Source organism: Gymnogyps californianus, chromosome 10 (assembly GCF_018139145.2).
Source record: "Gymnogyps californianus isolate 813 chromosome 10, ASM1813914v2, whole genome shotgun sequence".
NCBI lineage: Eukaryota > Metazoa > Chordata > Aves > Accipitriformes > Cathartidae > Gymnogyps > Gymnogyps californianus.
Window position 1 is genome coordinate 5,982,396 of NC_059480.1, and position 27,278 is coordinate 6,009,673.

Consider the following 27,278-nt stretch of genomic DNA (forward strand, 5'->3'; position numbering starts at 1 on the left):
AAGTATTAAAAGGTAAATTATATTAGGTGGTAGCTGCTATCACAGTGACCCATATTTTACGGTTTCAACTGCATCACTGCCACACAGTCCTCCTAAAGCAGGCTTTATTCCCAAGCTTTTATATGTGCCACTGTTAATCAAATAAAGCAGCCTTCTGCCAGAGTGTGAGCAACGTTAAGAAGTAGAACTGACTTATTTCAAGTCTCCTAAGAGCAAGGGGCAATGAACACAACCTCAGGAAATGAAAAACTGAACCAAGAGTGAATGTTCAAAAGAAAATGTAAACTTTCACAATACAAGCTCGTTTTCTTTGCACTGGACAAATCTCAAGGTGGCTGACTTACTGGTAACTAGATTTACTGAAATGCATCAGTCATGTTCTTAGTATCAGCATTTCAGCCTTCAAAAGGTGAACATGTCTGAAGGGGTCAGGTTCCCCATGGGGTGATGCAGAGTTGCTTCCTCGGCCCAGTGCCGATGGAAGGAGAGGGCCGTCAGGCAGAGCTGGCTGGGCCAGCCTGGGAGAAGAGGCTTTGGCAAACATAATTACTGTAAGATGCAGCTCTTCTGCAGAACCCCAATAATGGAAAAAGCATCCAGATACTGAAGAGGTAACTGCAAAATGCAGCAAAAATTACTGTAACAAGCGAAACGTGAACTTCCTAACTGATTGACCACAGACTAATTGTGGAAAGAGGAACAAAGTTCAGGAACAATATTCTTACACTTCCCTACCAGAAGGATCAAAGACAGGGAGAGAAAGCTCAGGAGAGCACTAAGGGACCCACATCGCTGTGTGCAGCGAGGAGACGAGGGAAGCCCTCCGAAGACCTGCCCTGCAGAGCCAGCCAGAAGGCAACAGCAGGCTTAGGCCACACGCAAACAGACAAACTTCTACGTAGAAGTCAGGCAGCTGGAGAAGCAAGGCTGAGCACGGAGATCAGACACCCACTAGCCACCCACGTAGCAGAGGTATCTCGCTGCTTCACAGACCTCAGTTTGGCAGCGACTTCCCCACCACGGGCTGCTCTTGGGTCTCCCAGGGAAGTGCAAGGACAGGGGGAAAAGCCCTGCAGAGCCTGCAGGCATGGGCAGGCTCCACAGCGGGCTGCTCAGCCACGTCCCCACGCAGCTCTCCCGTCACCGTGGGGAAGGGCCTCCACACTGCAGCATCCTCCCACTGCCCGGCTCCACGATGCCGCCAGGCCAGCCCCTCCAGGGCGATCTGGCTGCTGCCTCCCACGAGCGACAGCTTCGTGGAGGGCATGTGCTTTTCATTGCAAACAAACACACACTTTACATATCAGAGGTAAAAGATTTTATTATCCCATGGATTTTTCCTAAGAAGTAAGGGTCCTACCAGACAAAATATACAAAGCATCTTATGTTTTCTTTCTAGACAACTGCATTCTCATCCTATGAAACAGTGACCACATTAGTTCACCTTAAAGAACCAAGGTTTGTCCTTACAGCTGCGGGATTGCACAGAGTTAGCATATTCAATGACCGGTTAATTCATGCAGAATCAGAAAGAAGGGGAAAAAGGCCTGTATGCTCACCTGAGTGCAGGCTTAGGTTCCTAGAAATGAAGAGAAATGCAGGGCTTAAATTTACCAGTTTGCGGCACTTCCATTAAGCGCACCAATTCTCTGACCCACTTCTTGTCATCCACTCCACAATGAAAGGTTAGCACTAGCAGCAAGTTATCGTTGGAAAAACACAACACTAGAAAAGCAAATACCCCTCTGGCAGTGGGAAACTTTCCTTACCAACCTGCAGGAAGTGCACATAATTCTTCATTTTACATCAAGCTTAAAGCAGAATGAAACCAAGGTGTCCTCCTCTACTTAGTCAACTATAAAGTTTTAACATGTTTTGTATAAAAAAATAAATTCTCAGCATCTAAGGACATATTAATTCTTATTGCATTACATAGCCATTTTGAGATCCTGTTTTGTTTTCACATAATTAACTCACAGTATTATTACTTAAAAGTTTTATTCTAAAATATATTCACTTTTTTTGGTTCTGCTGAGTTAATGATTGTACTTGCATTTACTTTATCCTTCCTCTTCTAAAACAAGCTCATTTCAACAGATGGTGAACAGGTCCAGATTTGCTGGAAACCAATTAACAAGAATGTGCCAAGTTGAAACTCACCCCATTCTTTCAAGCCAAAAAACTGCCTGCATTTCAAGAACCTAATTAGTTTTAACTATAGTTATGGAACAGAGGGAAGAACATTTAATTACTCTGCAATTCTTCTGTCTGATGATCAATAGAAATGCAGTTTCGTTCACACAATTTCTCTGCAGTATATTGATCAGCTGAACCTTGCCTTGTATCAATATCTGTACTGCAATGGTGCCTGCAGATAAAGTGATACATGGCTGGACTACAGTAATTACTGTCAAAACAGCTTTCATCAGAGGAGTTATACAAGAATACACACTCTATTAAAAAAAAAAATTAAAAAATCTGCTTCTGCACTTGCCAGAAACTACCAGTTCTGCTGTTGACACCACTTTGTAGGTAGGCATGGCACACCATCCGCACACAGATGGGATCTCGACAACTCAGGAAGACAGACCCATGTGAACATAACTCATCTTCCCAAGCAAGCAGAGCTGGCCAGGACAGACACGGGACTGGAGTAAACCACCTGGCTCCACCCACAGCCACAGCCTATAGATGGGACATCAGTGGAGCTTTGGCACCTTGCATCAAAGACTTACCTCTCTATTTATTTGGGCAAAGTGACAGCAGATCTGCCCAGGATCCACCGCAGCTGCAGCTGTGTGTTAGAGAAAAGGCTACACCGCCTTGCACTTCACCCTCTGCTTTGTGGCCGGGGAGCAGGGACATGCTGTGTCATTCGTGTCATTCCCAGCCCACCTCATGGTCCCTTGCCCTGGCCTCCTGCCCACCCTGAACACCCGTCAGGATACCCTGCATTGCTCAGTGGGTCACGCTGAGCCATGCTGCGTTCAGGAGGAGACGTCGCGAGGGGTGAGTCCAGGAGCCAGTCATAAAAACAACACATAGTGGTTGTTTCCAATGTTTGAAAATCTGGTCTTCAGGGGGACAGCACACAGCAAGCTGGGACAACTACAGCATGGTTTGGGCAGAAACCCTCCCTCTGCTAACCTTTCTGAATCACCCTGTCTGTAGCCTCACAGCTATTCTTTTCCTAAGTGCATCTGGTTACATATTTCTGGTCATTACATCAGCATCAAAATAGAAACCCTCCTCTTGTGCCTTCTGTCCTGGTGCCAAGGCAGCCTCAAAGCACTATATCAGCCTGAAATTGCTCAGCCAGGAAAAGAGCACCTATTTCCAGCACTCCTATTTCTCAGCCATCCCTTCTACCCCAAACCTGCTCCCAAAAGAGATTCCCATCCTGTGGTATGGAAGAAGCTACACATACTCCCAGGTTATCTTTGACCACTGTGTAAATTTAAGCCCAGCAAACGTCTCAGGTAGGTAGCAGGGAGAGAAGAGAAGCCACTGTGAGGCCACAATGGACCCAAGAGGTTAGAGCTGCACAAGCAGGGGAGGGAGTAAAAAAAGTAAGACAGATTACCATGTCTAAAGAAAGGGCTGAAAGCATGTGTGTGCATGTGTATGCAAGCAAAGCCAAGGAAGGTTACATCTGGAGAGTGGCTTCATGACTTTTTGCAGATAACAGTTTCGACCACAAAAGTGTTTTCAAAGTGACGAATACGATGACAGTTTCCAGCCTCACGTCGACTGATACCTAGAAGTGATTGAAAGAGAGGAGAGGGCAAATTCAACAAATGATAATCTAGAAGAGCTGCAGCAAGTGGGGGAAGGAAAGCAGATGAGATGCAACCACTGAACACTGAAATGCAGGAACAACACAGCCCATACAAAAAGCAGCATCATCTGGTCTTTGGAAGAATAGCATATTGTCTAGGCTATGGTCCTGCAGTAAGAGCTGCCATGAGCTGGGGGAGCCGCATGGAAACAGCTGGTTTCAGCTGACAGCATCTCAGTGTTATCTCAGACCAGAAAGCCTCATGAAACCAGCAGAAGTCACAGGCTGGTACAGAGCACAGCTCTGAATGCAGCCAAGGAGGGCTTAAAATCGCCACCCCTCTGGCTGTTTCTGTCCCCTCATGCACTGACCCTGCTATGGCCTCAGCCTCCCTGGGCAACAAGTAATGCTCCCCATGCCCTTCAACTGCAGGACCTCAACTCTGGGCAGCTCTGCCAGGCAGCTACTCCCCTCTTACGGCAAACCCAGTGGTACCCTACTGACAAACAGGACCGTGCCAGGGCTCCATGAGAGCAGCAGCCAGCGTGCCAGCAGCTGTGCGCAACTGTGCAGCTCCCACTGGGAAAGCAACCACAAACTACAGCCATGGTGACTTCTGCACCCAAACGTTCTCAGCACCCTGCAGCTTCCCCAGAGATCCAAACCCAAACTGACTACAGGTTCATGTTTCAGGTGAGCCTTTAAGTACACCAGTATCTAAAAAAAACCAAATACAAATACTGAAATTAAGGAGCTTTTTGCAGCAATATTACCATTTGTATATAAGATACATATTGCTGATTTTCACGAAATCATTTTAAGGTAGTCCAATGTTCCCTCTTCACAACTTTTTCCATATTATTAGGAACTCAATTAATTAAAGGCAATTTGCAGATCTGATCTGCTCTGAATAGCTGCCGCTGAAGCGGGTGTCTCCATTAGGGAAATTCTCCAAACAGTTCCCACCAGCACTGCTATTAGTTCAGCCCCATGAGCCACATGTAAATGAATTACTGGCTCCTCCAACCATTTTCTCAATGTTTCCATTAAGCTGACAGACAATAGAAACACAGCAGCCAGCACCCATTTGCAGCAGCAGCATCCCAGATTTGGGTTTAGATGAATTAGATGGGAAACACCTCAAAAGATCTGTGTGCTTACACCCACAGGGAAACCTCCCCTCTCGCCATGAAGAGGCCAGCATAGCTGTAACAGCAGAAATAACGACTGTGATGCAGGGGGAAACCGAGTTAGGACAGTTGAACACGGCAAGGCTCTTACGTCTCCTTGCGCTCCTCCGCTTCAGTCTGTAGGTCTCCTTGCCGCTGCAGAGTCGGTAGATGAAGGAGCCGAGCTGCTCCATGTCACTGACGTGCTCGGTCGCGATCATCTCCTCCTGGATTATGTATGTCTGAGGCAGGTACGTCCCTTTCTGAAATGACACAGTTTCCACCAAAATAAAAGCACAAACGGTGCCAAGATCTCCTCGAACAGAACTGTCTCACACAGAGCACCAAGGACAGCCAAACTGCAGAAAATTCACTGAAGGCTCAAACTCCCCTTACCGAGGCCAGTTAACATGCTTCCCTGTCCTTACAGTAAACTGTCCCATGCTACTAGCACAGGGCACACAAAACAGATTAGATCCAAAAATTGAACATTCACGTAGGGGATGAAGCCAGTGTAGGATCAACCCTGTTATAAACTAACCCCAGTTTTAAAGGAGGGCGCACGAAGCTGTAACTCTGAGAGCACAACAAACCCATCTGGAGAAGGATCACGGCTCAACCAAAATGCCAGGAACTACACTGAAAATGCGCATTTTACATATACTTCAAAAGGCAAAAACCAAACATGCCAGCCCTGCTCAGATTCCAAGTTTCCTGAGTTTTCCACATTTCCCCCTCCTCCGTCCATTCAGCACAGCCACAATAACCTCCTGCCCTTACAGCCCACAGGAACGGGGACTAGAGATGGGCCATGGGAACCACATTCAGAAACACCATCCTGCATGGCAGCGGTGGGCACTCAGGGGAAAGCCAGCTCTCGGCACACTTCCATCACCCCAGGGACATCGTCCAGCGACTGGGGCAGTGCAGGAAGGCAGCTCACGCCAGGGACCGAGCTGAGGCAAAGCAGCACACACAAGCTCCCTGCTGCTGGGGTGGAGGCCGCTATAAAGACCAGGGTGACGAGTGGGGTGCCTGGTGGGGGGACACGGCAGAAAGCCACCAGGGGCTAGAAAAAACAGGGAGAGAGAAAATGAGGGACGTGGGAGCACCCCAGGGACAGAGGCAGCCTCCTTCCCTGCAGGAAAGAGACCACCTCAGCAATGAGGACTCTCTGCAAGCTGATCCCCGGATGCTCAGGGCATCTTGCAGCTGTCTGGGCACCGCTGCAGCAATAAGCAGCTGTGTTACAATTATGGCTTGGGCTGGGGGGCACTGCTGAGCAGACTGGATGCTAACTAGGCCATGAAGCAAAGACTCACTTCTGGTCCCTTTTGCTTAGGAAGGGTCAAAGAAATAAAAGAACCAGCAGATCCTGGGGCCAATATAAATATAATCAGGGGGGAAAGCAACCAACAACAGCACAATTTCAAATATCACCTCTCCAGTTTCCACCACAGGACTGGTTATGTCCATAGAGGTGTACCTGGAAACACACTGTCTTAACTTAGCCATGCTGTTGGGCTGGCATAGCCTACTGGATTGAAAAAGCTCTCCTCTAATGCTGGAGGACTAGACTATTAGTGGAAGTTTGTACTACACTAACACAACAGTTCTGCAAGAAATTAATTTATTGATTCTCAGTGGGAGAGTGCAGGAGAGGGCAGGCGATACACGCAGTTACTGGCAGGAGCTGTCAAGTTAAGACCTGGGGCTGAGGCTCAGGATTTGCCATATCCTTGACATGGCAACAGGGCTTAGAGACACAGGCACACAATTCAGTTTCTTCATTGTTTTAGATTTAAATAGCTGTGGCAGCTGAAGCAGTCAGGAATCATTGCTCCTCCATTGCAGAACTGTGCAACAAGCATGATACCTTCAATTCTCTGCCAAGAGTTTTAAGAAAACTAGAGCACTGAGCGTCCTGGGTTCTGCAAAAGATGTGGATCGTCCACCATTTAACTGGGTCATCTCCAACTTCCTGCTGCTGCACAGGGGGAGCATCCCTCCATCCTTTTCTCTCAGATACTTATGCAGCCCTGTTCACTAAACCATTACACCTATGCAGAATAACGTCTACAAGAAGTAGCAGAGCTGCCATTTACAGGAGAAAAATCAGACACAAGAGGCCTGGTAACACATACGTGGTGATGACAGGGCCAAGACCTGAGCAGGTCTGGCACAGCCGTGCCCGCACACAGCAGGGACTGCAGAGCAGGCACAGAGCACGCAGCAACCACACTGCAAAGGGGCAGCCCAGCAGCAGGCTGGCCGGGGAGGAAAGGGCAAAGGAGCTTCACTCGCTCCCTGTGCTGCCACAGTCTGCTGGCGCAAACAGCTAACATTATTTGCTGGACTGAGATTTGGTCCTAGAAACAGGACTGAAGCCACTGAACATCTTCAAAACTAAACTTTCAGCTGGAAACTAGTCTCATTCGTTAGGACTTAACTGGATTCAGAGGAGCGGAGAAGGCAAAAGGAGGCGCAAGAGAAGCAAGGCAAAAGTCTCCAAGTCTAAGGACCAACGCAGCTCATCCAGCATCCAAACAGGAGCACTTCAGAGCAGGGGGCCAAGTCATCAGGTGATGAAGGTTCCCCACAGCAGGGAGAAATCTGCCCTCCCTGCCTGACACAGGCCACCAGCGAGGCTATGCCTGTGGACATGAGGATCACAGGCTCACAGGATAACTCAGCTAGGGAGGGACCTCAGGAGGTCTCTGGTCACACCTCCTGCTCAAAGCAGGGGCAGCTACGAGATCAGACCAGGTTCCTCAGGGCTTTATCCAGTCTGGTCTTGAAAACCTCCAAGGATTTGGAGGCTGCCTCCAAGGAGGCATCACAACCTCCCTGGGCAACCTGTTCCACCGCTTCTGTCCTCATGGCAAAAAACCTTTTCTGAGCTCAAGATGAAGCTAAACACTTAAAAACAATGTCTCTAAGGTTCATGTTAAAACCTCCATAGACAGATTGGATGCTTACCCATCCCAATAATCAGAAAGTTATTTAAACCCACATCTGCTTTATACTCTCTTTAAAGAATCAAACACGTAAGATCATCTTAACTGTATTTTTATCCCCTTTTTAATTCAATTTCTGATAAAGAGAAAGCATAATTTTCATTGACTGTGATTTTATATCTCTTATTTTAGGATGTGACCAGCATTCCCAATCTCTCAGTTTTTTTTCTGGGGCTCTGCTGTCAGCTTGTGCAATCCTGCCTTTTCCATTTCCCTCTGCCCCAGGGACTGGTCACCTGCCATGGTCAGAAGCTGTGGCTGGTTTGGAGCAAGTTGTAAGTAAATGTGTGGTGTACCCCAGCAGGGTTCCCAGCACATATGCCAGACGGTCACGGTGCACGAAATTGCGAGGACAGCTAGGAAACAAACTGGGAGTTTGACAAGAACTGGAGATCCGGCATCTCTCAAGGCACAACCTTTTGCATCCGAGCTTAACCCCTACAAAGTTCATCACACTGCATGTAGCAGCAAGTGAGCAAAGGGAATTTAAGAAAGAGTAAGAGTTAGATTGGGGTTTGGTTTTTTTTCTTTTCTTTTAAATAGATCCTCATAGAAGGGTGTAAAAGACCCAGGCTCAGTGCTTTGCTTTACCTGCAACAGACTGAGATAGATATGTACCTTCTGCAGTCTTAAAAATCCTGGTTTTTTTTCCTGCTGTTAGATTAAGTAGTACTCTATTTTAAGAAGACTGCTTTCAGTCACTGGAATAGCGGCACAGGCTTCTGAACTGAACAAAACTGCTGGTACTAAACCCAATTAATGCTGGCTGTGAGCAAAACTGCACGAGCCCAAGTCCGATGTTGCAGCCTGCAGCACAGTGGGGAGAGCAGCACAGATCCCCTTCCCCAAAAGGGTGAAAGCTGAAGGCCTGGTACTCCCCAAGGGACTCTGAGAGCTCTGCAAATGGCAAACTGCAGCGGTGACCACGGCAAGAGTGAAAGGAGGGAAATTTTTCTTTTTTGACTTGATTCCTACAATCAGTAAACACCAAAGGGAAGGAATCTGCTGCTTCTCTGTGTCACCCTGGTCAGGCTGATCCATCATGCCAGTATTACCATGCTGTCTGCAAAATTAATATTTCAGCTAAACCTGCTGAAGCCTTCGCTCTACATGAAGGCTCAGCTCTGTCAGGGCCAAGGCCTACTTCCACAGACACAGCAGTTTTGATTTCCCACGAGCTTCCAGTTGGCACCCATGAGCCAACTCAAGAAAAGCATGCAAAATAAGCAGGACTGCAGCTGTACCTTCACGTTAACCAGCAGCTCCCACAGGTTGCGAGGAGGCATCACAATCGTGGTGTTCAGCTCGATGACGTAGCATTTATCCAGCGTTATGTCATGATAAGCTGTCAGACCCTGTGTTCCAAGCACAGAAATTAAGGAATTGAGCCCTTCACAATGAAATGTAGTGGTGAAAATGGGTGAAAAGAGGGAATTCAGGGAAGACAGGAAATTGCTTTAAACAACAAACCTGCCCAAGAACCTCCCCCTACCAAGTAAGGTGAGCAGATTGGAAAATCTAAGAGGGGGCTTTGGGAAGGAGGACAGCTCAGTAATAAGATCATTGTAGACATATGTGACAATAGCGATAGTGCTAGGCCATGAGCACCGTGCTGGTGCACCCCAGCTCAGCCCCGTGCTATGCCCCCAAAGGCCCCAAGAGCTCCTTACTCGCTGGAAATCGTGGATGATATCTGCAGGGTCGCTCCCTCCAAACTGGGGCACTGGGACATTGATTTGCTCGTAGTTCTCCTCAATGTAAATCTTGACATCTTCGTGCAACTCCAGCTGCCCTTTGAACGGTGAATACAGCGAGTCTTCATAAAGGACACCGCAGTGAAACACGCTCTCGCGGGGCAGCTGTGGGGACGAGATCCAGGCAGAGGTGCAACACTCATATACCCCACACCCCATTAACAGCTACAACAAACATGGGAAGAAATGTAGCCATACTGGGTAAAAACACTCTTTTCAAACAGATGCTTGAAGATATTTCAAGATCAGTCTTTTTACCATAAAACGTTCTTGATGAAGATAGTGCAAAACACCCTTGTGAAATGACCACGTCTCCCTTCCTGCTAGCCAGGTCCAAAGGGAATAAAGGATTCCCTGTGGGATTTCATGAGGAGTAATTCAGAAAGGCAAACTGACTGCCTATAGGCTCTTAAATTTCATAACTAGGCTGTTCACATTGCTCCACAGACATGGCTTCCAGTAACTGCATTTTACTACATAAGGCATACAAGCTTGGGGCGAGCAGAGCATCATTTCTAAAGGCACTTGTAGCCTGGATATGGCAAACGCACCAAAACAAAGCAGCTTCGCCTCACTGCAAAACAGGAGCAGCTGCTCTCCAGGGCTCCAGGAGCACAAGGTATGGGCAAGAGAGCTAACGCAGGGTGAGTGATCAAGTTTGAGCACGAGGATCACAGGGACAAACTGCAGCCATTGGAGACTGAGACATAAAGGTCCCGTTGCCTTGGTCTCCCCAAAGCATCTCCAACCACGTTGAACGGGCTTTGCTGTGTAATTGGATATGAGCTGTCATTTGGTATCGCAGTCAGGCAGTTGGGGTGACAACAGGCGGCCCCAAACGTACCAGCGGGCATTTCCCAGTGCCGTTCAGCGTGCGCCAAGGGTAGGTTATTGACAGGGTGATGGACTGAATGCTGTCTATAACCTGGTCGATAAACTTCCCTCAGTGCTGGGGGCTTCTTCTCATAAGGAAGCGTCTACACCAAAAGCCCTGCAACAGGGTGCCGTCACACTAACACAGCGGTGTGTGGGAGGGTTGAGCAGCCCTACGGTTGTCACAGGGTTTCCAGATCAGGTATAAATGAGCACGGGTAATAAAGCACTCATGTGTCTTAAAACAAAGATTGCAAATTAATTGGACAGCAAGAAAATTTATGGAGCAAGGGAGTGTATAAAAAGACTATATTGCTGAGTGGATAAGTGCTGGCTGCAGAGATGAAGGCAGCCGGCAGTCCTGTGAGAACTCATTCACTAATAGCTGCTCCACATCAGAACAAGGGCTTCAGTGCAAATCGATGCTCTGGGGTTTCTTGGCTAAACACTCAGCAAGCCATATTGCTCAGCAGTTTCCTCCTTAAAAAGCACCACAACGCTGCCAGCCCAGTGCCTTAGTTAAGCCAGGCTTTGCAAAGACTATGTGGAAGAAAAGGTGCTGAATTTAATGGAGGTCGAGGGCTCACCTTCCATACCATCTCCCACTTACTTTTTACTTCTCTGCTTGCTTTACTAATAGTGGCACCTATTTTTGTTACACCTACAGAGTTTTGCTGTGCTAGAGCCTAAAAAACCTACTGCAAAAAGCTGTTCCCTTGCCTCTACCTCCCCGCTCTCCCCTCGCAACAAGCCACGCTTTCAGACTGCCTTACCCCTGACAACGGTGGTGTTGGGTTTAAAAGGTAGAACTGGCAGGATATTTTCATGGAGTTTACAAAAAAAGAAAAAAAAAAGAAAACAAAGCCAACAAAGCCACAAGGGAAGGGAAGAGGAGGGTTTCTGGAAGGCCCTTCCTGGCAGTCAGGGTGGAGGTGAGCCTGAGCCTACCACTTAAGACATGCCTTGTCTGCAGTGCCCAGACGGCTGGGTCCTGAGTTACCAAGGTGCAAAGCAATAAATAACTGCACCACCTCTTTCAAAGGTTGAAGTGGCTTGTCTGGCTGCTCTGGCTGAAGAGCCAGCAGTCCTTCCCGACTCGCCCCTACCTGGGTGATGAAGAAGTATCTGTACACATACATCGATGCAAAGACCAAGCCCAGAAGCAGTACGAGGAGACCCATGGTCAGGTAGCACACCCCGCTGAGGGATGACCTCCGGCCCTGCACCACGGGAGCCGGCTCCTCCTGCGAGACAAAAATGAGAGCATTGGTCAGCTGCTGCTGCAAGGGATCAGAAAATCAACTATATTTTATGCAAAGGCCACGCACGGGTTTGTGGTGTGTGACTGAAGAAGGCAGGCACCGTCCTGCTAAGCGACTTCACATCTGACAGCATTCTGGCAAGAGTAAAACATGTCTTGTGCATTTTGCTCTCCCACACCCCCAATATATATAGATTTATATATATACAAAAATGTGTGTGTGTGTGAACACACGCACATATATGTACACTCTGCTTCTCACCAAGTGCTCAGAACAAAGTCAAGCTTTGTTTCATTGGGTGATAAGGATTGACCAAAAAAAGGAAATCAGGAACTAACAGTTCCTGGCTACTGAATGTAACAGCATTTACGTATTTATACTCAAAAATTTTTGTTGAAATGCTGCCACTCTTGCAGAATTTTTCAGGGGAAATTTTTGAGGTGGAAATTACTGGTCTCAGAGAGGTACCTCCTGGCCCTGCTGGGGTGAGCCTACCCAAACAGCTATGTTGATCTCAACTTCATTTTCAAGCAGATTCCTGTACACCTTCCAGGAATACGGTCAGAGCATCTAAAGAAAACATATCTGCCAGTTTTAGAGTGCTGCCCAATCTGTATAGACAGTAGCCAGCTCACCTCGTTACAGCCCTCGAAAAGGAGGGCAGTGCAAAGGCAGGGTTACCTCCTGGGGACCACTCATCCCAGCCTACGATGCTCTTGTTTTTACCACCAAAATAACCCTCTGAAATCTTAAGCAGGAGGATGTAAGGCCTTTCAGAAGTAGATGAAAGAAGCCGGTCCAGAGATGCCCCAGTTTCCACCCAGAACAGCTGAAAGCTGACCTCAGCTGAGCACGCAGGCAGGGGAGAGAGGCGCCAGGGAGGGCTCCTGCAGATGAACTCCCTCTGCACAGTACGTGATCTGACATGTTTGATTAGAAAGACACTCTCTCCATGGCTAGCCAGAGACCGGTACGAATTGGAGGAACAGACTTAAAAGCAAACAGCCGCCTCTCATTTCTAAGATGCATCACTTTTTAAAGGAGAGATGTTTCTCCAGGGTAACATGGCCAAAACCCACAGGGTGGTGCAGGTGCTGAAGCCCCAAGGGGAGATGCCCCTGGGTCCCTGCCGCCCTCCCGTGGCTTGAGACCAGCTCTGCCCAGCAGAGCTGGCAGCAAACACCTCTTTCCCCTTTCGCTGCCATGGAGCAGCCCTCATGAGAGCAGCGGTTCAGTCTCAGGCTTGGAGGCATCAGGTTGCTCCTGCCTTGAGACTAGAGCACCCCAGCATCCCTGGGGCACCCGTGGGGAGCCCGCCAGGCGGGGATCCCCCCCACCTCCCCAGCACCTGAGCTCCATCGAAGTGCAGAAGAGGGGCAGAGACACGATCCTGCAACCCCTCTGCTACCTGCTCCACTCCCAGCCTATGCGGACTGCTTCAGCTATCCACTTTTTCTTTTCTAGCCACATTCAGACTGATAACTGCAAAGACCAAATTGCTTTGGGAGAGCTACAATTCCAGCCCACCTCCAGGAGAAATTAATCTATATTTATTTCTCCTTCATCCCAGCTGTTGAAAGACCCGCAGCACCTCTATTCACTGCCAGCTCCCTACATTGAAGGATCAGTGTAATTAGTTTGTCGCTGCTCCTCCAGCAAATACAGGGATAAGCAAACTGAAAAATACCACATTTTAAGTTCACTTCCAATCTTTCCCTTCCTCTCCTTCTGCAGATGAGGGGCAGCAACTGTGAAGAGCCACAAAGAAAAGAAAAAAGGAAAAAAAAAAAAATCACATTACTAGAGGAAGTTTAAAGGCTCTCTGACATGAACTGCTAGGACAGGAAAGTCATGCTACATGTCAAGTGTTTCACAAAAACAGACTTCCCCAGACACTTTTCATCAGAAAAGGAGTGCAGACAGTGGGGGTGAAGAGCAATGAAAAGATCTCCTGCTACTGACACTGAAGCACGGCTGAGAAAATGTTTAATGCTCCGCAAGTGAATTACATCCGAAAGGTGCCAGGTTCCCGTGATAATACACTGCTCACTTCCTGGGTGAGCTGCACGTGCTAACTCCATGGAGAGGTTGGGGAGAGGGTTCAGAAGGACATAGCAACTCAAAGAGGAAAAAAAAATACTCCCACTGAAAAGAAATACTGTGTTTGAAGAATGGTAAGGAGCAGCAAATAAGCCCTCACTGGTTTGCTATTTGCTAGAGCAGCTCTGTGCTCTTTGCATAGCCAAAGACACAGCGAGACATCCCACCTCTCACTGCCAAAGGAGATGAGTTCTGCTCCCTACAAAGCATTCCTGGCTTTGGGAAAAATGCCTGAGTTTTGCATTTTGGGAGAAGGCAGGGGAAGCGAAGCAGAGCTTTCCCCTGGGAGAAGTCACAGAACACCAGGAAAAATGAAAAAAACAAACAAACAAAAAAAACCACCTCAAATTCTGAGGAAAAGAAAAACACAACAGCAACCATTCTGATGGAGCGAAGATTAAAGCAGTGAGGTTAAAAATGCTGCCAGGCAGGCCAAGGGGAACAATTAACCACAGTCCTGCAAAATATTGCTTAAAAAAATCACCTGCGCAAACCCTCACTAAAATATGCATCTCCGTCCCCCAGCCCAGCAGATTAAAAGGCCACCAGCCTTTGTCACTGTGAATGAATTACAATTTAAAAGCAGCTACACGTCAGTCAGCACCTTGGCTTCAGGCTGGAGGTGTTCGCAGTGCACAGCCTGTATTAACAGCATTTCATCCAGGATAACAAATCTTCACCAGGTTGGAAAAATCCCAAGAAGCTTCTTCCACAAGCTGCTGCACCACTCATGCCGCAACGTACCTCCTTCCCACAGGACCGCCACTCCCTGCAGTAGAAATGTGGGTATTTTAAAAAACGGGAAATCCATCGCAGCTGATTTCCATCTGTTCTTGCCACAGGAACGCCTGGCTCCCCAGCAAGGGAGCAGTTTTCCCCTAAGCTAACCTTATCATAAAGAGAACCAGGCGGTCCCAGCAGCAAGCTGCAGGAAAGCCATCCCTGCCAGAAAGACTCCCAGGACCAACCGGCAAACCCAACCATGCACCGCACTCATGCCGCACAGCAGACTTTGCAGATCTGGCAGCATTGCCGGTCTCCATGAATTTTGGTGGTGGGGAAAAGAAGTAGACTCGGCAGTGAGGTTCTCCTGAAGAGCAGATCATGCCTTCGAGACATGCATTTCCACCAAGGACAAAAATCAAAATATTAACATGCAAAAACGCTGTACATTCACCACATGTTTAACAATATTCCATAAGAATTCATTAACCAGACACTCTTCTTGCAACAAGCCATCCTACTAATTTTCTGCCTCAAACAACTATGGGGTTTTTTGGCCAAGAGAAATGGGAAAGGTTGGGGTCAAAACCATCCCTGGGCAGAGGCAGGGACAAGTATTTCAGTTCAGCAAATGGGCTTTCCTTTTCTTTTTTCATCATTTTAAACATGATATTCCAACAGATGGGCATATTTTACCCAAAAAACAACATAAGGCCCTTCCTCCCCTCTCTTGGCTGTGCAGAGGACAAACATTCATTTGCTTCTCCATGAATGAACAGATGGAAAAGTAACAGGGGCGGAAGAAGAGCATGATGTCCACGGTCCAGGCGCTACGGATGTGCACATGAGGAAGACGCACAGACAGATCCACAGCTCTGCAGAGTATCCCACTGCGATTTCAGGGCACGAAAACCCTGCCACTCCATGCGACGATCCTTTCTTTGCTCCGTATTTCTTGGCACCACCACACGCTCCAGTGCTGGTGCAGGCAGCGGAAGCCACCACTTTGCTGACCCTACAGAAAGGGCCAGGCTGGCTCCCTTTCCAGTGGGAAAACTGGAAGAGGCCGCGGGCAGAGCTCCTTCCCCTGCGCAACCCAAGGGGAAGGCACAGCTCACTCCTCCTCCCCACGGGCAATGGGGGAAAGCATCCATCTCTCAAGCAGAGTGCCCGTGCATCTTGGTTTTCTGCCAGGCATTGTCTTGCTAATACTTCATCCCACCGGGCGAGAGACAGAGGCAGCTCCAGCACACAAGCCTGAGTAACCAGACATGCTGACTCGGCTCCAGTTTACAGGTGCGATTGCTTCGCAGACACTCAACCCAGCGCCCAGCAGCAGACAGGACACTGGAATATAAAAAGGAATTCCTTTCCTTGGATAAAACAGGCTCTTCACTACGCTTCAGTGCCCTGCCTGCTCATGGGGCCAGCACAGGAACAGAGCACAGGCGGCAGATACCCAGATGGGAGAGGATGAAGTTATGATACAGACTATTTGGTAGAGGAGGCTTGAAATTAGCCTGAGGGCGGAAAAGAAGTCCTAATTCAGTCTTTGCGGATGTTCTTCAGAATTTCAGGTCTTACTGAGGACATGATGAAAATGGCTGGTGTCCTGTTATCCCTATTTGTTACTGAATGGCTAAGGAACATCTCTTCTACAAAGGGGTGGGGGACAGAAGCCTGGCTGTGCTTTACAGGCACAACGTCTGGTCCATAGCATGGAAATCAAGTCCAAAGGCCAGAGTAAGACAGAGCAGGGAAACTATCAACGCCTGCCAGGCACTGCCAGGGGCACCTGCTGCTGAGCAAACCCTACTGGCTTCATGGCGCTGAGCCTTTGGACACAGAACACTAGCAGGAGCTGCTAGCAAGAACCATACCCAGTGAGGTGTTGCCTTTGATATTTCTCATGAATACGGTACAGGGTTATGAAAAATAGATATTTGATTCTATCGCTCCTTCATCACCAATGTCTTGCTGAAGATGACAGAAGTGAGGAAATTAAAGGTGTCATGTCACGCCTTGTTCCCTCCTGAGTCACACACCGCCTCGGCAGAGATAGGCTCAGGTCACATTCTTTTCCTGCTTCTTCAGCTTTGGAAACAGCTCTGAGCTCTCCACAAACCATTTTTCCTGCATTCCTGAAACACAGAGGTTTGAAATCTTTCATTTTAGGTGTAGCAGTGCCTGACAAACAGGGGACACAGCTCGGCAAGTGTCTAAATATACACCCCCAACAGGCAAAGAAGCGTTGGGCAACTGAAAATAGTAGATGTGATTCTGACGACTGACAAGTGAGGAGAGAAATGTGATGCAGAGTAAATACTCAAAGGGATGTGGTTTGGAGAGGAGTGCTATCTGAAAGGCAGCAAAATATGTCATCCCTCTCTGGGAGGTTGCTTCTTGTTTCAAGGGAGCTCTCGACGTAGAAGATGTACTGACATTAACTACAGACACTGCCACAGACAGCCATGGCTTCCTCAAAGGATGCAGCTCGAAACCTAAGAAACCCACATCAGAAAATCTAACTGATCTTGCCGTTTACTCATTTCTGGTAACCAAAGACCAATATAGACTACGGGAAAACAAAAAAATCAGTTCAAGGTCTCTACCTCCAGCACATCAAGTCCCATATTCACAGTCAAAATCAGTTACTGCTTCACAAAACGTAAGGACTTGCAGTATCGGCACCTCCATTGACTTCAGATGGAAAAACCCCACAGCTGACTGCTGGAAAATTGTAGTGCTGCCACAGTGGGTGTAAGGGGTACAGACTGACCTCTCCCCTCTGATGCACCGGGCTTGGCTTTGAGTGTCACCTCTCGAGAAAGTGACCCCCATGTCCGCACCGACGCAGCCTGCTCTTCCTGCACGCGAAGCAAAGCCCTCTCGTCCATCCACCCCACAAACAGCACCCCTACTACCTGCAGGTGCTGGGCACTGCTGGCACTTACTGCTGCTGCTCTGTATGATAAAAAGCACTGGAGAGTTTGTGGGATAAATCGTCAGGCAAAGAGATCCAGACCTGCCCCTCAGAGACAACCACTCCTGTATTTAGGCATTCAGACCCAGGGGAGCTCGGTGGTGAAGAGTCCCCAGGGATGGCCAGAGCAAGCAGGGGTGGCCAGTCAGGGTTCAAGACTGGAGCACTTGCGAGGCTAGAGCTCTGGAGAAGGAAAGTGAGAGACTATACACAGGGAAAAGGCAGATGAAGGAAGACAAGAAGGGGGAGAGGAGCAGAGAGAAACAAACCATCGCAGCAAAGGCAGTTCATCCCTACATCCACCAAAGCATCTCTCATGCTCCAAAACAGGCTCCTCTGCCAGATGAACAAAAAATGAGTCCTGTCCTCAAAAGCAGTTATGCTTGGAGGGAGGAGAGGGAGTGAAATGAGGAGCAATACCAGGTGACACCAAGGGGGGAACAGTGCCTGGGCCATTGCCCTGGCAGAGAGTCACAGAGGTCAGTGCTCAGCACTAGCAATGAAAGGCCTCTGAATGAGCACGTTACCTGGAAGGAGAGTCCTTCCAGGCTGAAGAGCATTTCTAATGCTTTAGGTCAGAAAAGAAAATAATGTGTGCATGCATGGTGGGGGGGAGAGAGAGAGACACACACACATACATATATGGCATACAGTTTCCAAGGCAACCGAACTCCCTGCACCCAGTACTTGAGCAGTGCCTGTGCAGGGCATGCAGCAGCATTTCCACGGAGAACACAACTGATGGCTTTTGGACTCAAAGCTGCCTGGAAGCCAAAAAAAAAAAAAAAAAAAAAAAGCCTGTAATTAAGAGACTATCACAGCTGAAGGCAAAAAAGTTGCAATAAATAAATCTAATCACATCTTTAAATGACACCACAGCACGTGACTAGCAACAAAGCCACCTGCCTCAGGAGTCACTTCGCAGCGCTGGAAATTAGAATATCAAAACCAACCACTGGCTAATTAAAACCCCCAGCTTTGTTGCTATACGACAAAGACAGCAGGATGTTAAAAATGCAGCCTAGCATGTGGGAGCTCCTAAGCGCTCAGTGATCACATTCTCCTTCTTCCTCGTCAGCAAAAGAGATAACCCCCCCCCCTTCTGCTTTTTCCATCCCTTTCTGGAACTAAGGTGCTGTTTCTCCTCCCTCTTTGCACAGAGGTGAGGAATTCATTTCCATATATTTTTTTATTTTATTTTTTGGCAGAGGAACAACTTCCAGCTGGAGTTTTTCCAGCCTCCCTCTCCTCTCTCCCAGGAGTAAAACCATTCAGAGGATTAGCAGAGCCAACAAAGCCCCTTGTGAAAAAACAGCTATTCTTACCAGGCACATAGCTAAAGCCCCGAGCGTCACACTGAACAGACAGGCAGGCAGAGAGAAAATAGACAGCTGTGATACAGAGGCAAAAAATGTCCCAACCTGGGTGTTTAACAGCCTGACTGCCAAAATACAGAGTCTGATAAACACAGCCTGATTTCTAGAAATCAACAGGAGCTGCAGCCACTCACTGTGATGATGGGGAAAATCAGTGCCTGCCCCAGGGCAGCTCCACCATCACAGCTAAAAGGCTCTGGAGCACCTGGGCAGACCTCACTTGGGAGAAGGAAGAAGAAAGCACAGCCAAGTGAAGGCCAGGGGGTTTTTTGCAACCCTGAAGTGGGAGGTGGCATTAAAAGAATGGGAATTTTCCCCAGGAGAAGAACAAAGGTTAAGCTTTGGCACTGGGTCTCAAAACCTATCTAGAGCAATTAAAAACAAAAGGCAGCCCAAGCAAGAGTGAAGCACGGCAGCTGCTCTGGGAATACAGGAAGCTCTTTAACTTTGCCAACCCCTTGATTTAAGAGAGAGACTTGATTCAAAGGTAAAGACATACGCAGGTGGGCAGACACTTGACTCCTTAAAAGACCTTTGACCAATGCTAAAAATATACAAGAACACTGAGAAATTGAGGCAAGGAAATGCCAACATCTTTCAGCTTGTTCTTGGTGTACCTGAGTCTTCCTTCTCCTCCCAGGTGAAGTGAAGAGAAGCCGCTACCAGCTGCCCACAAAACCAGTCTGCTTGCTCCCCCCTTCACACGTGGCTTGGGAAGAAGCAAGTCACAAGCCTGACTGCCCACCAAAGTGATGAGCTGTCCCATGGCAGAACAGTGGGATCACGCGCTCGGGAAAGAGCTGGACAGACTTCCCTTCCGACAGCCACACGCTCATGTTTTCCCAGACTATAATTGTACAATTGCTCCAATATAAAACACACACAACTACCAACCTGTGCAAGAGGCCCAGGGAGTCCTGGGCACAAGCCAAGAGCGCTAGTGACTGATTTTGCAAAAGGTGCAAAGGATCAGGTGCTGTCTCAACACATTTGAAAGCAGAAAACGTGACAGGGAAAAGACCTCCACATACATCAAAAGGTTTCACACAGTTTCACCTGAAGTTGTTCACAATCAGCAATGGCTTTGGATCCTAATGAAGCACCAGAGCAGACCAACAGTTGGGCAGAGGACTCACTTGAACACCGCCACTGCGCTCTAACCACTGCTTCCCCCAAGGGGGGTCCGTGTCCGGATAGTTTTGGGGTCCAAACAAATGTACAATTTAAAAACTACAGCACCCACCTCTGAGCATCTACAGTCAGGCAGGCAGAGGTGGTCAAGAGCAAATTAGCCATTTGGATGTCCCAAGGGCAAGCCAAGCACTGTTGATCTGTCTGTGGCCAATTAAGCCATCACTGTCCCACCTCACTCTTCCACTAGAGGCGACTGATTCCCAAAAGGCTGGCAGAAAGGAGGACACAGCCATGCCCAAGACGCTTATGAGCTGGAACAGCCAAGGCACCGCCTTCTGCTGGCTCTGCAGACAAGAGGGGGCATCAGAGCTGTAAACCTGTACTGTTCGCTCCAAGCAGAGGGGTCAGAGTCCAGCATTTCCCGGAGTTCAAGCTGAAGCATCTTAACAAGGAACCAGATTTCAGGTTAGAACATTTGCCTCTTCCCTGAAAATCAGGACTTACACAGTGTCACAGCATAAAAGGAAGTCACTGCTCCCTTTCAGAACACTGACTGATGATCTCTTCTCACAGCAGCAGCGTAGGAAAACCCTGACAGTCAGTCCTACTCTCGAAAATTCACCACAAAGAAACAGTGTCTAGCTTAACAACAGCAAGAAAGAGGCGGCAAATTTACCCTTCTCTGCTTTATTGTTCAAAATTACTTCAACAGTAGGGCATGGCAGCAAGGCAGACAACTCTGCAAGCCAGGTGCAGAGGGATGAATTAAAAAAACCAAAACCCCTCACACTGTCCTCCCTCAAACGGTAACACTGGCATTAAAAAACCCAAAACATGCCTAGGTTCCCACGCATCACCTGGGAAGAAAATACCCATCCAGAAGTGAAAATGCCTTTTCCATCTCTGTGAACACATTAATGAGCAAAGATTTGGTAGTGCAAAAGCAGGAATTGCCAAACTGCGCACAAGGACAACTCATCCTCCCTAGATGCTCCATCTCTCCTGATCTGGAAGCAGTGCTCTGCTGTGCAGGAGCTCCCCTCCTCTGAGCAGCCATACACAACGCCTGCCAGGCCACCTCTCCCTGAACAGCCACGCGAGCAGCACAGTGCAACGACAGGGTGAAAAACAGCGTTCTGCTTATCACTGCACAGCACAGGGCTTCTTACAGCAAAGCAAGGACGGCTCCCGTCCTATGGATGGAACCTGTAGCACTGCAGTATTAATACATGCAGCATACACAGCAAAGCTTCCACCTCATACTTACATTTGGCTCATTTGTACCCTTTAAAACTGCTTCTTTTTAAAGGTATTTCTTGGTTTTCTGCATTTTGCCAAAGAAATTGCTGCGCCCAAAGTGGGTAAATGCAACAGGTTCTTCCCATGTAAAGAACACCTATGTGCAAAGCTGCGTTGGCTTCAGCTCTCCTCCAACTTTGGGAGAATGCACACCTCTAGACAGACATTTCAAGTTTCTCTGCCTCCAGCTCTTCAGTCTACATCTCTTTGGTGAAAGAGAGCTTCGTGTTTCCAAATTCAGTCGCATTTATAACATTTCTGCTAGAAACAGTCATTCCCTCTCTTAATCCCCCTACCAGTTTTAGCCAGATCCTTTGTCATGCTCAGCTGGAATATCAAATATTCATGTCCGGAGTCTGGTAAGATACTCAAGTCTAGTATTTCACTAAGGTCCGAGCCGTTTTTTCCAATTCAGCCCTTTTCCTCCGCTTCCAAGGCATCCCCAAACCACAGAGAACCGAGAACCAGTGACAATGCTTCTTTTTAAGCTGATGACTCCATACAGGACACAAAAAGAAGTCATCACTTCAGCCCGCGTCGATATGCGAGGGTTGGGCAAAGGCCAGGAATAACCTTCTGTTACAGGAGGTAGCTTCTTCAAATTAATATCTACCATGTTTAGATCCCTAAATCAAGACCTCAACATGGTGAAAATACCTGTAGCTCAGGAGCATCAGGCCTGGACTCAAGCCCACAAACATGTCAATCACATGGAGCATAACCAATCACATCGCTACCAGCTGGTTTTTCTCCCTCTCTCTGGATTTACAGCTTGCTTTGTGAAAAAGCCTGTTTAAAAGACTTTTCCTCACATCCTCTTCCCTCGCCATCTGTCTTCCACCTCACAGCATCCTGCAAGGAAGTCGCTCACAAAACCCAGCATTGCATTGGCACAGCAGCTTCCACCAAGCTGGCGGGACTCCGCTTTACAGGGCCGGCAGAGATGCCTACACGGCCAGCAACAGCCACTGCTCCTCCACCTGCCCCATGTACCAGAGCCCAGCTCTGGAGCATCACTGCTCATGATGCACCAGTACCTCCGGGAAGGCCAGAAGCGGCATGGCTGCCTGTCCTGCTCCAAGCTGCGGCCACCTCCCATGAAGCACACATGCTCTTGGGCTTGCTCAGGCGATGCAAAGCAGTCACAGCTCACCATGCCTGCCTGAGTGCAAAAAAAGGTGGGGAGTGAGGGCACAGCAACAGCCCCAGCAGCGAGACACTATCTGTCTGCCAAGAGCTCCGCATCCACAGTGGACCTGCTCCTCACTGGGGACTTTCACAGTGGCAGTCACAGGAAAGAGAGCTTCGCGGGCACCAGACAGGCAGCTGTCCCCTCAGGGAACATGCTGGTTTCAGGGCTCTCCCCTGCTATTTCTGTACAAACAGGCAACCACGCTCGGTGTGGGAGCTGCTGCTGGCTGCTCCAGGCTGGCAGCAAGGAGAAGGCCGGGGCAGCTGGGGCAGCTCGGCCATCAGCCACCTGGGGAGCGGTGGCCCCGCAGCCAGGAGGGCTGAGGCACCCCACCAGATGGTCATGCTGAGGTGCAGCCTACAAAGAGACCACACAGAGAGACAGAAGGGTTGGACGGATCCAGCGCCGCGCAGCAAACAGCTCCTTGTGGGAAGCTTTTCCATACGACCAGGAAGGGTGTGATCCAAAGTCCACCGAAAGGAAGAGTCTGGTCAAGTCTTGGGGAATGCGGATGAGATGAAAGGCAGGAAACCAAAGCCTGGTATTACTGCAACCAACGAACAGCAAAACACCAGTTGCACCCACAGGACACCATTGTGCGCACCCTGGAAAGCCCCTCTCAGCCCCCAGGCCTATGACCCACTGCCAAGCTGTTTCCAGCGGGCTTGCCAGGCCTGCAGGTATGGAGAGAGCTCTCCCAGTCCTCCTGCTTCGCCCATAAAGCCCTTCTCTCCCACCAACCAGACCTAGCAGTCACGGCCTGAGCAGACACCATCCTCCCCTCAGCATTCATCCTTCTGGCAAGCCGAAGCCAAAGACGAACACGATCGCATGCGCTGTCTCAGCACTGCCTTTCCCAGACAACAGGTTTTGCTTTCTGCTTCCTCTCCCCAAAGGCTTCTGTGAAAGCAAGCCCCGGCACACACAGATGTCTTCCCATCATCTGCAAACCGTCCCGGTCCCCACGGACACCCAGTCTGCGCTGCAGCGTTTGCTGTAAGGCACGATTCACCCCCGGCCAGCACGGAGGAGCGTCTGGCAGAGCCCGTGGCCAGGGCAGCTGAGCAGCCAGCCCCCGCTACGTACAGAGTGAGGGGGATGAGAGATGCCTCTTCCCTCCAATACTTATCATTTACAGCTCATGAAGCAGAAGATTTTAATGAAACCCCGTCTCCTTTGGCTCTTATGCTGTCTCTGCAGAATAACTAGCTGCAAGTATTAGAGGGGTTTACAAGGAATCAACCAAAAAAACCCCAAACCGAATTTTGACTGGAGAGCTCCTGCCATCAGTTTTACTCGGTTCCTGTGGATTTCAACATCCAGCACAAATGCAAGAGGCGTATTTCCCAGAGCAGTTAAAGACACAGCCTATGTATTTATTTCCATTTCAGACTGTAAATCTGGAGTTCAATTAAAACTCACTGAATACTATTTTGCACCTGAGAAAATATTTTCCAACGAACACAACAAATTATTTTACTGACTGCATAACCTCAAACTGCCTTCTGCTCGAGGCTGCTACATCCTCCCAGCTCCTACTAATGACAACAAGATTGTTTCTTTTACAAGCCCTTAAAATGTTGCAATTGCCTCAAAATTACATGGATTTTTCTGACAGAGTTCAAATTGCATATTCTTCCCAATTCAAACTGAACTGCACAGGGGAGAAACAAGGCTCAGCACATGCGAGCTTGCTGTCAGGACTCCTCACTTTTCAGGACACATTAGCATCACAGACATCTTCCTGCCTGCCACATCTTTGCATTCACAGAGCACCTGCCAAAATTCACAGGCTGCGGAAGCCGCCGCTGAATCATTTCCCAGCTCTGGTTCCTATCACTGGGATTGAAGTTGTGAGATCAAAGAGGAAAGGAATGCAGAGCATCTTGTTTGCATGTCACCAATGCCATTTTGCTGCAAGGCAGCTAGAGAAAGACACACACAGACAGGAATTATTGGCAGGAGGAGAGAGAAAGCCCGGCTACGGGAAGACCAACCCCACAAGTTGGGTGTTTTACAAAGCAGCACAACCCCTCGGTCCAGCTAAGCACAAACTACACCAAAGAATCCAGTGTCACAAATACCCTGAAAAACAGCATCAGGAAAAGGCCACCTTCTTGTCAGTGGATGTGCTGCTCCCTGGACACCCTCATGCTGCACTGACTCACCGCAACCTGCCCTTCTGTCACGTGTCTTATGCTGATTTTCTTACATGCCTGTCTGCTGGAATTAAGAGACTGCTGAAGAGTCTTTGTTCTAAATTCATGTTTTTAAGTTCCTTTGTAGCTCACGTGGGCTTAGAACAACAGTATCGTGCCCCCCAGGAGTCAGAGAAAGGCCCAAGGCAATGTAAAGAACCCAAAATTAATTATTTACTACCAAAGCCAATTTCATTCATCTGGCAGGACCTGAATGAGACTAATTTTGATTCCTGGGATCTGGCAGCACTAATGATGGAAATAAGCTTCTGTTACTTTTATTTTTTATTTTATTATTTTTTAAACTCCTTTTCTCACAGTGCTTGTGAGAAGGAGCTGGATCCTGCCCGAGCAGGATCAGCACAACAACCAACTTTCCGGCTGCAGAAAGCTGGTTTAATGGCAGCATGAGCTGGAAGTCCAGTGTGATAGTCAACTTTCAGGGCTGAACATCAATGGCAGGAAGAAACCTACCACGTTCTTTTGTTCGTAATTAGGAAAGATGAAGCCTCAAAATCACCGAGAGATCACAGTTGGCCACATTCCCCCATTACAGGTTTCTATACAGCTCTGAGGCATTAGATTAATAGATGCAATCATGACAGACCGAGCCCATTCAGACACTGACAGCACAGCTGAGAGCTGCAAGCACATCCATGTGTGATGTGAGAGATCATTACGATATAAGCGACTCCCTGAACTCTCTGCAGAACTGAGCGATCTCCTGAAGCCCTTACTGCAGAGCAACTCTCCAGGGCAGATAATTCCCACTCGCTCGGTCATGCCGGAACTGCTGCAGGAACGGAGCAAAACCACAGCTCCCCCATGGTTTTTTGAGTCAGAGAGATATTAGGGTTCGATAAATGATCAAACTGCATGCACAGTCTGAGACATTTATGAGGAATACAGAAATGGCATTTAAGTCTCCTGCTCTGATACAGAAGCACTGTAACAAGGCAGACTTGATGCTGCGGGTCAGGCCCACCTCTCTGGACAACACCCTCCCACTACACAGTGTGATATTTACCCCAGTGGGTCCACTCTCGCAGAAGAGCTTGCAAGCTGGGGGTTCTCTAGCACAAGAGACTTCAGAAACACTCAACTCCTGGCCAAACACAACAGTGCTCATTCCACCTTCCCCTCCTCGAGAGGGGCACCAGCCATACCACCACTGGTACATGCCCGGCACTGCCTGCCAGTGCCTGCCCATGACTCACGCAGTCTGGATTGGACTCGATGTAACTCTACCCCAAGGCCCCATCCATGCTCTGCATCTGCTAGGGATGCCCCAACGCCATCATTCACCTCGTGCCTGGCAGGAGCCCAACCTCCGCAGGCATGAGTGCTTGTTCCCCTCTGATACCCATCATCTGAAGCCAGCAGAGCAATTCAACTTCAGCATGTCAACTCCCATCTTGAATACTGCAAAGCATCTAGAGAGCTGCGTGTGCTCTTATCCCCTGGCTTCTCATCCTGCTCCAGCACCAGCTGTTTCGTTCCTCTCACCTCTTCTCCATGCCAACCCTAAGCCTTCAGAGATGTTAGAATTTGAAATCCATCCATGAATGGTCAATCCCAAATTACATTCCCCCAGGCAAAACCACCTAGACCAAAGGGATGAGTTCTGATGCCACTTGTCCGTGCTGGCCATTTACTTCAGTGCCCAGGGATGGCCGCTCCCCGTAATGGCACAACTACCCTGCCTCATCCCCTCCCTACTTCTCCAAACTTCAGATGCCTACGCACCCTCTAGGACATGAGCTAACATCCATAAAACCAGACGCTTTTATCTTTCCCAGGGCTCCTCTCCGAACAGGAGCGAGCTCTGAGCACACACCCGGCCCCACGCACGCACCTTCCAGCTCTCATCAGCTCTGCCTTAGCAGAAAAAGGCAAAAACCCGGCGCAAAGAGGGCTACCACCAGCACCACCCGCGGGGGCCGCCCGGCGGGGCCCGGGGTCGCACAGCCCGGGCCGCGCCGCCCGCCCGCCCCTGCCCCGCACTCACGGCGCCCGGGGGCAGCAGCACGGTGCCCGCCGCCCCATCGCCCCCCGCCGCCGCCGCCTTCTCCTTCTCCGGCTTGAGCGCGGCCGGCGGCTGCTGGACGCCGATCTTCACCATGGCCCCGCGCCGCCGCCGCCGCCCGCGCCGCCGCCGGCACCGGCACCGCCCCGGGGAGGGGCCGCCGCCGCCCCCGCCCCCGGCAGACCCCCGGGGCGCTCCGCCGCTCCGCTTCCCCCGCCCGCCGCCGGTGGGGCCGGGGAGGGGGTGTCCCCCAAGCCCCCCGCCGAGGGCTGTGAAGGCAAACGGGGGTTTGCAACCACCAGGGCTGCGCCCGGGGCACCCGCGGGCTTCGAGGGGTGCCCGGGGGGGCCGAATGCACCGTCCGAGTCTCGGGAGATAAGCCTGTCCTTAGGGA

The 27,278-nt window shown here is 49.3% G+C and overlaps 1 protein-coding gene across 2 annotated transcripts; it reads right to left on the minus strand.

Moving 5' to 3' along the window:
• Window positions 1–1,310: 1,310 nt before the first annotated feature.
• ITM2C (integral membrane protein 2C) lies at window positions 1,311–26,980 on the minus strand. 2 transcript variants are annotated; one of them, XM_050902385.1, is made up of 6 exons: window positions 26,867–26,980; window positions 11,698–11,835; window positions 9,635–9,823; window positions 9,209–9,319; window positions 5,060–5,210; window positions 1,311–3,757 (listed from the first exon to the last, which is right to left on the minus strand). In XM_050902385.1, exons 1-6 carry the CDS (start codon window positions 26,978–26,980, stop codon window positions 3,666–3,668), a joined length of 795 nt encoding a protein of 264 aa, XP_050758342.1. In that variant the 3' UTR covers window positions 1,311–3,665. The 2 variants fall into 2 exon arrangements, with proteins under 2 accessions (XP_050758342.1, XP_050758341.1); XM_050902384.1 differs by having other exon boundaries at window positions 26,825–26,980.
• Window positions 26,981–27,278: the final 298 nt, after the last annotated feature.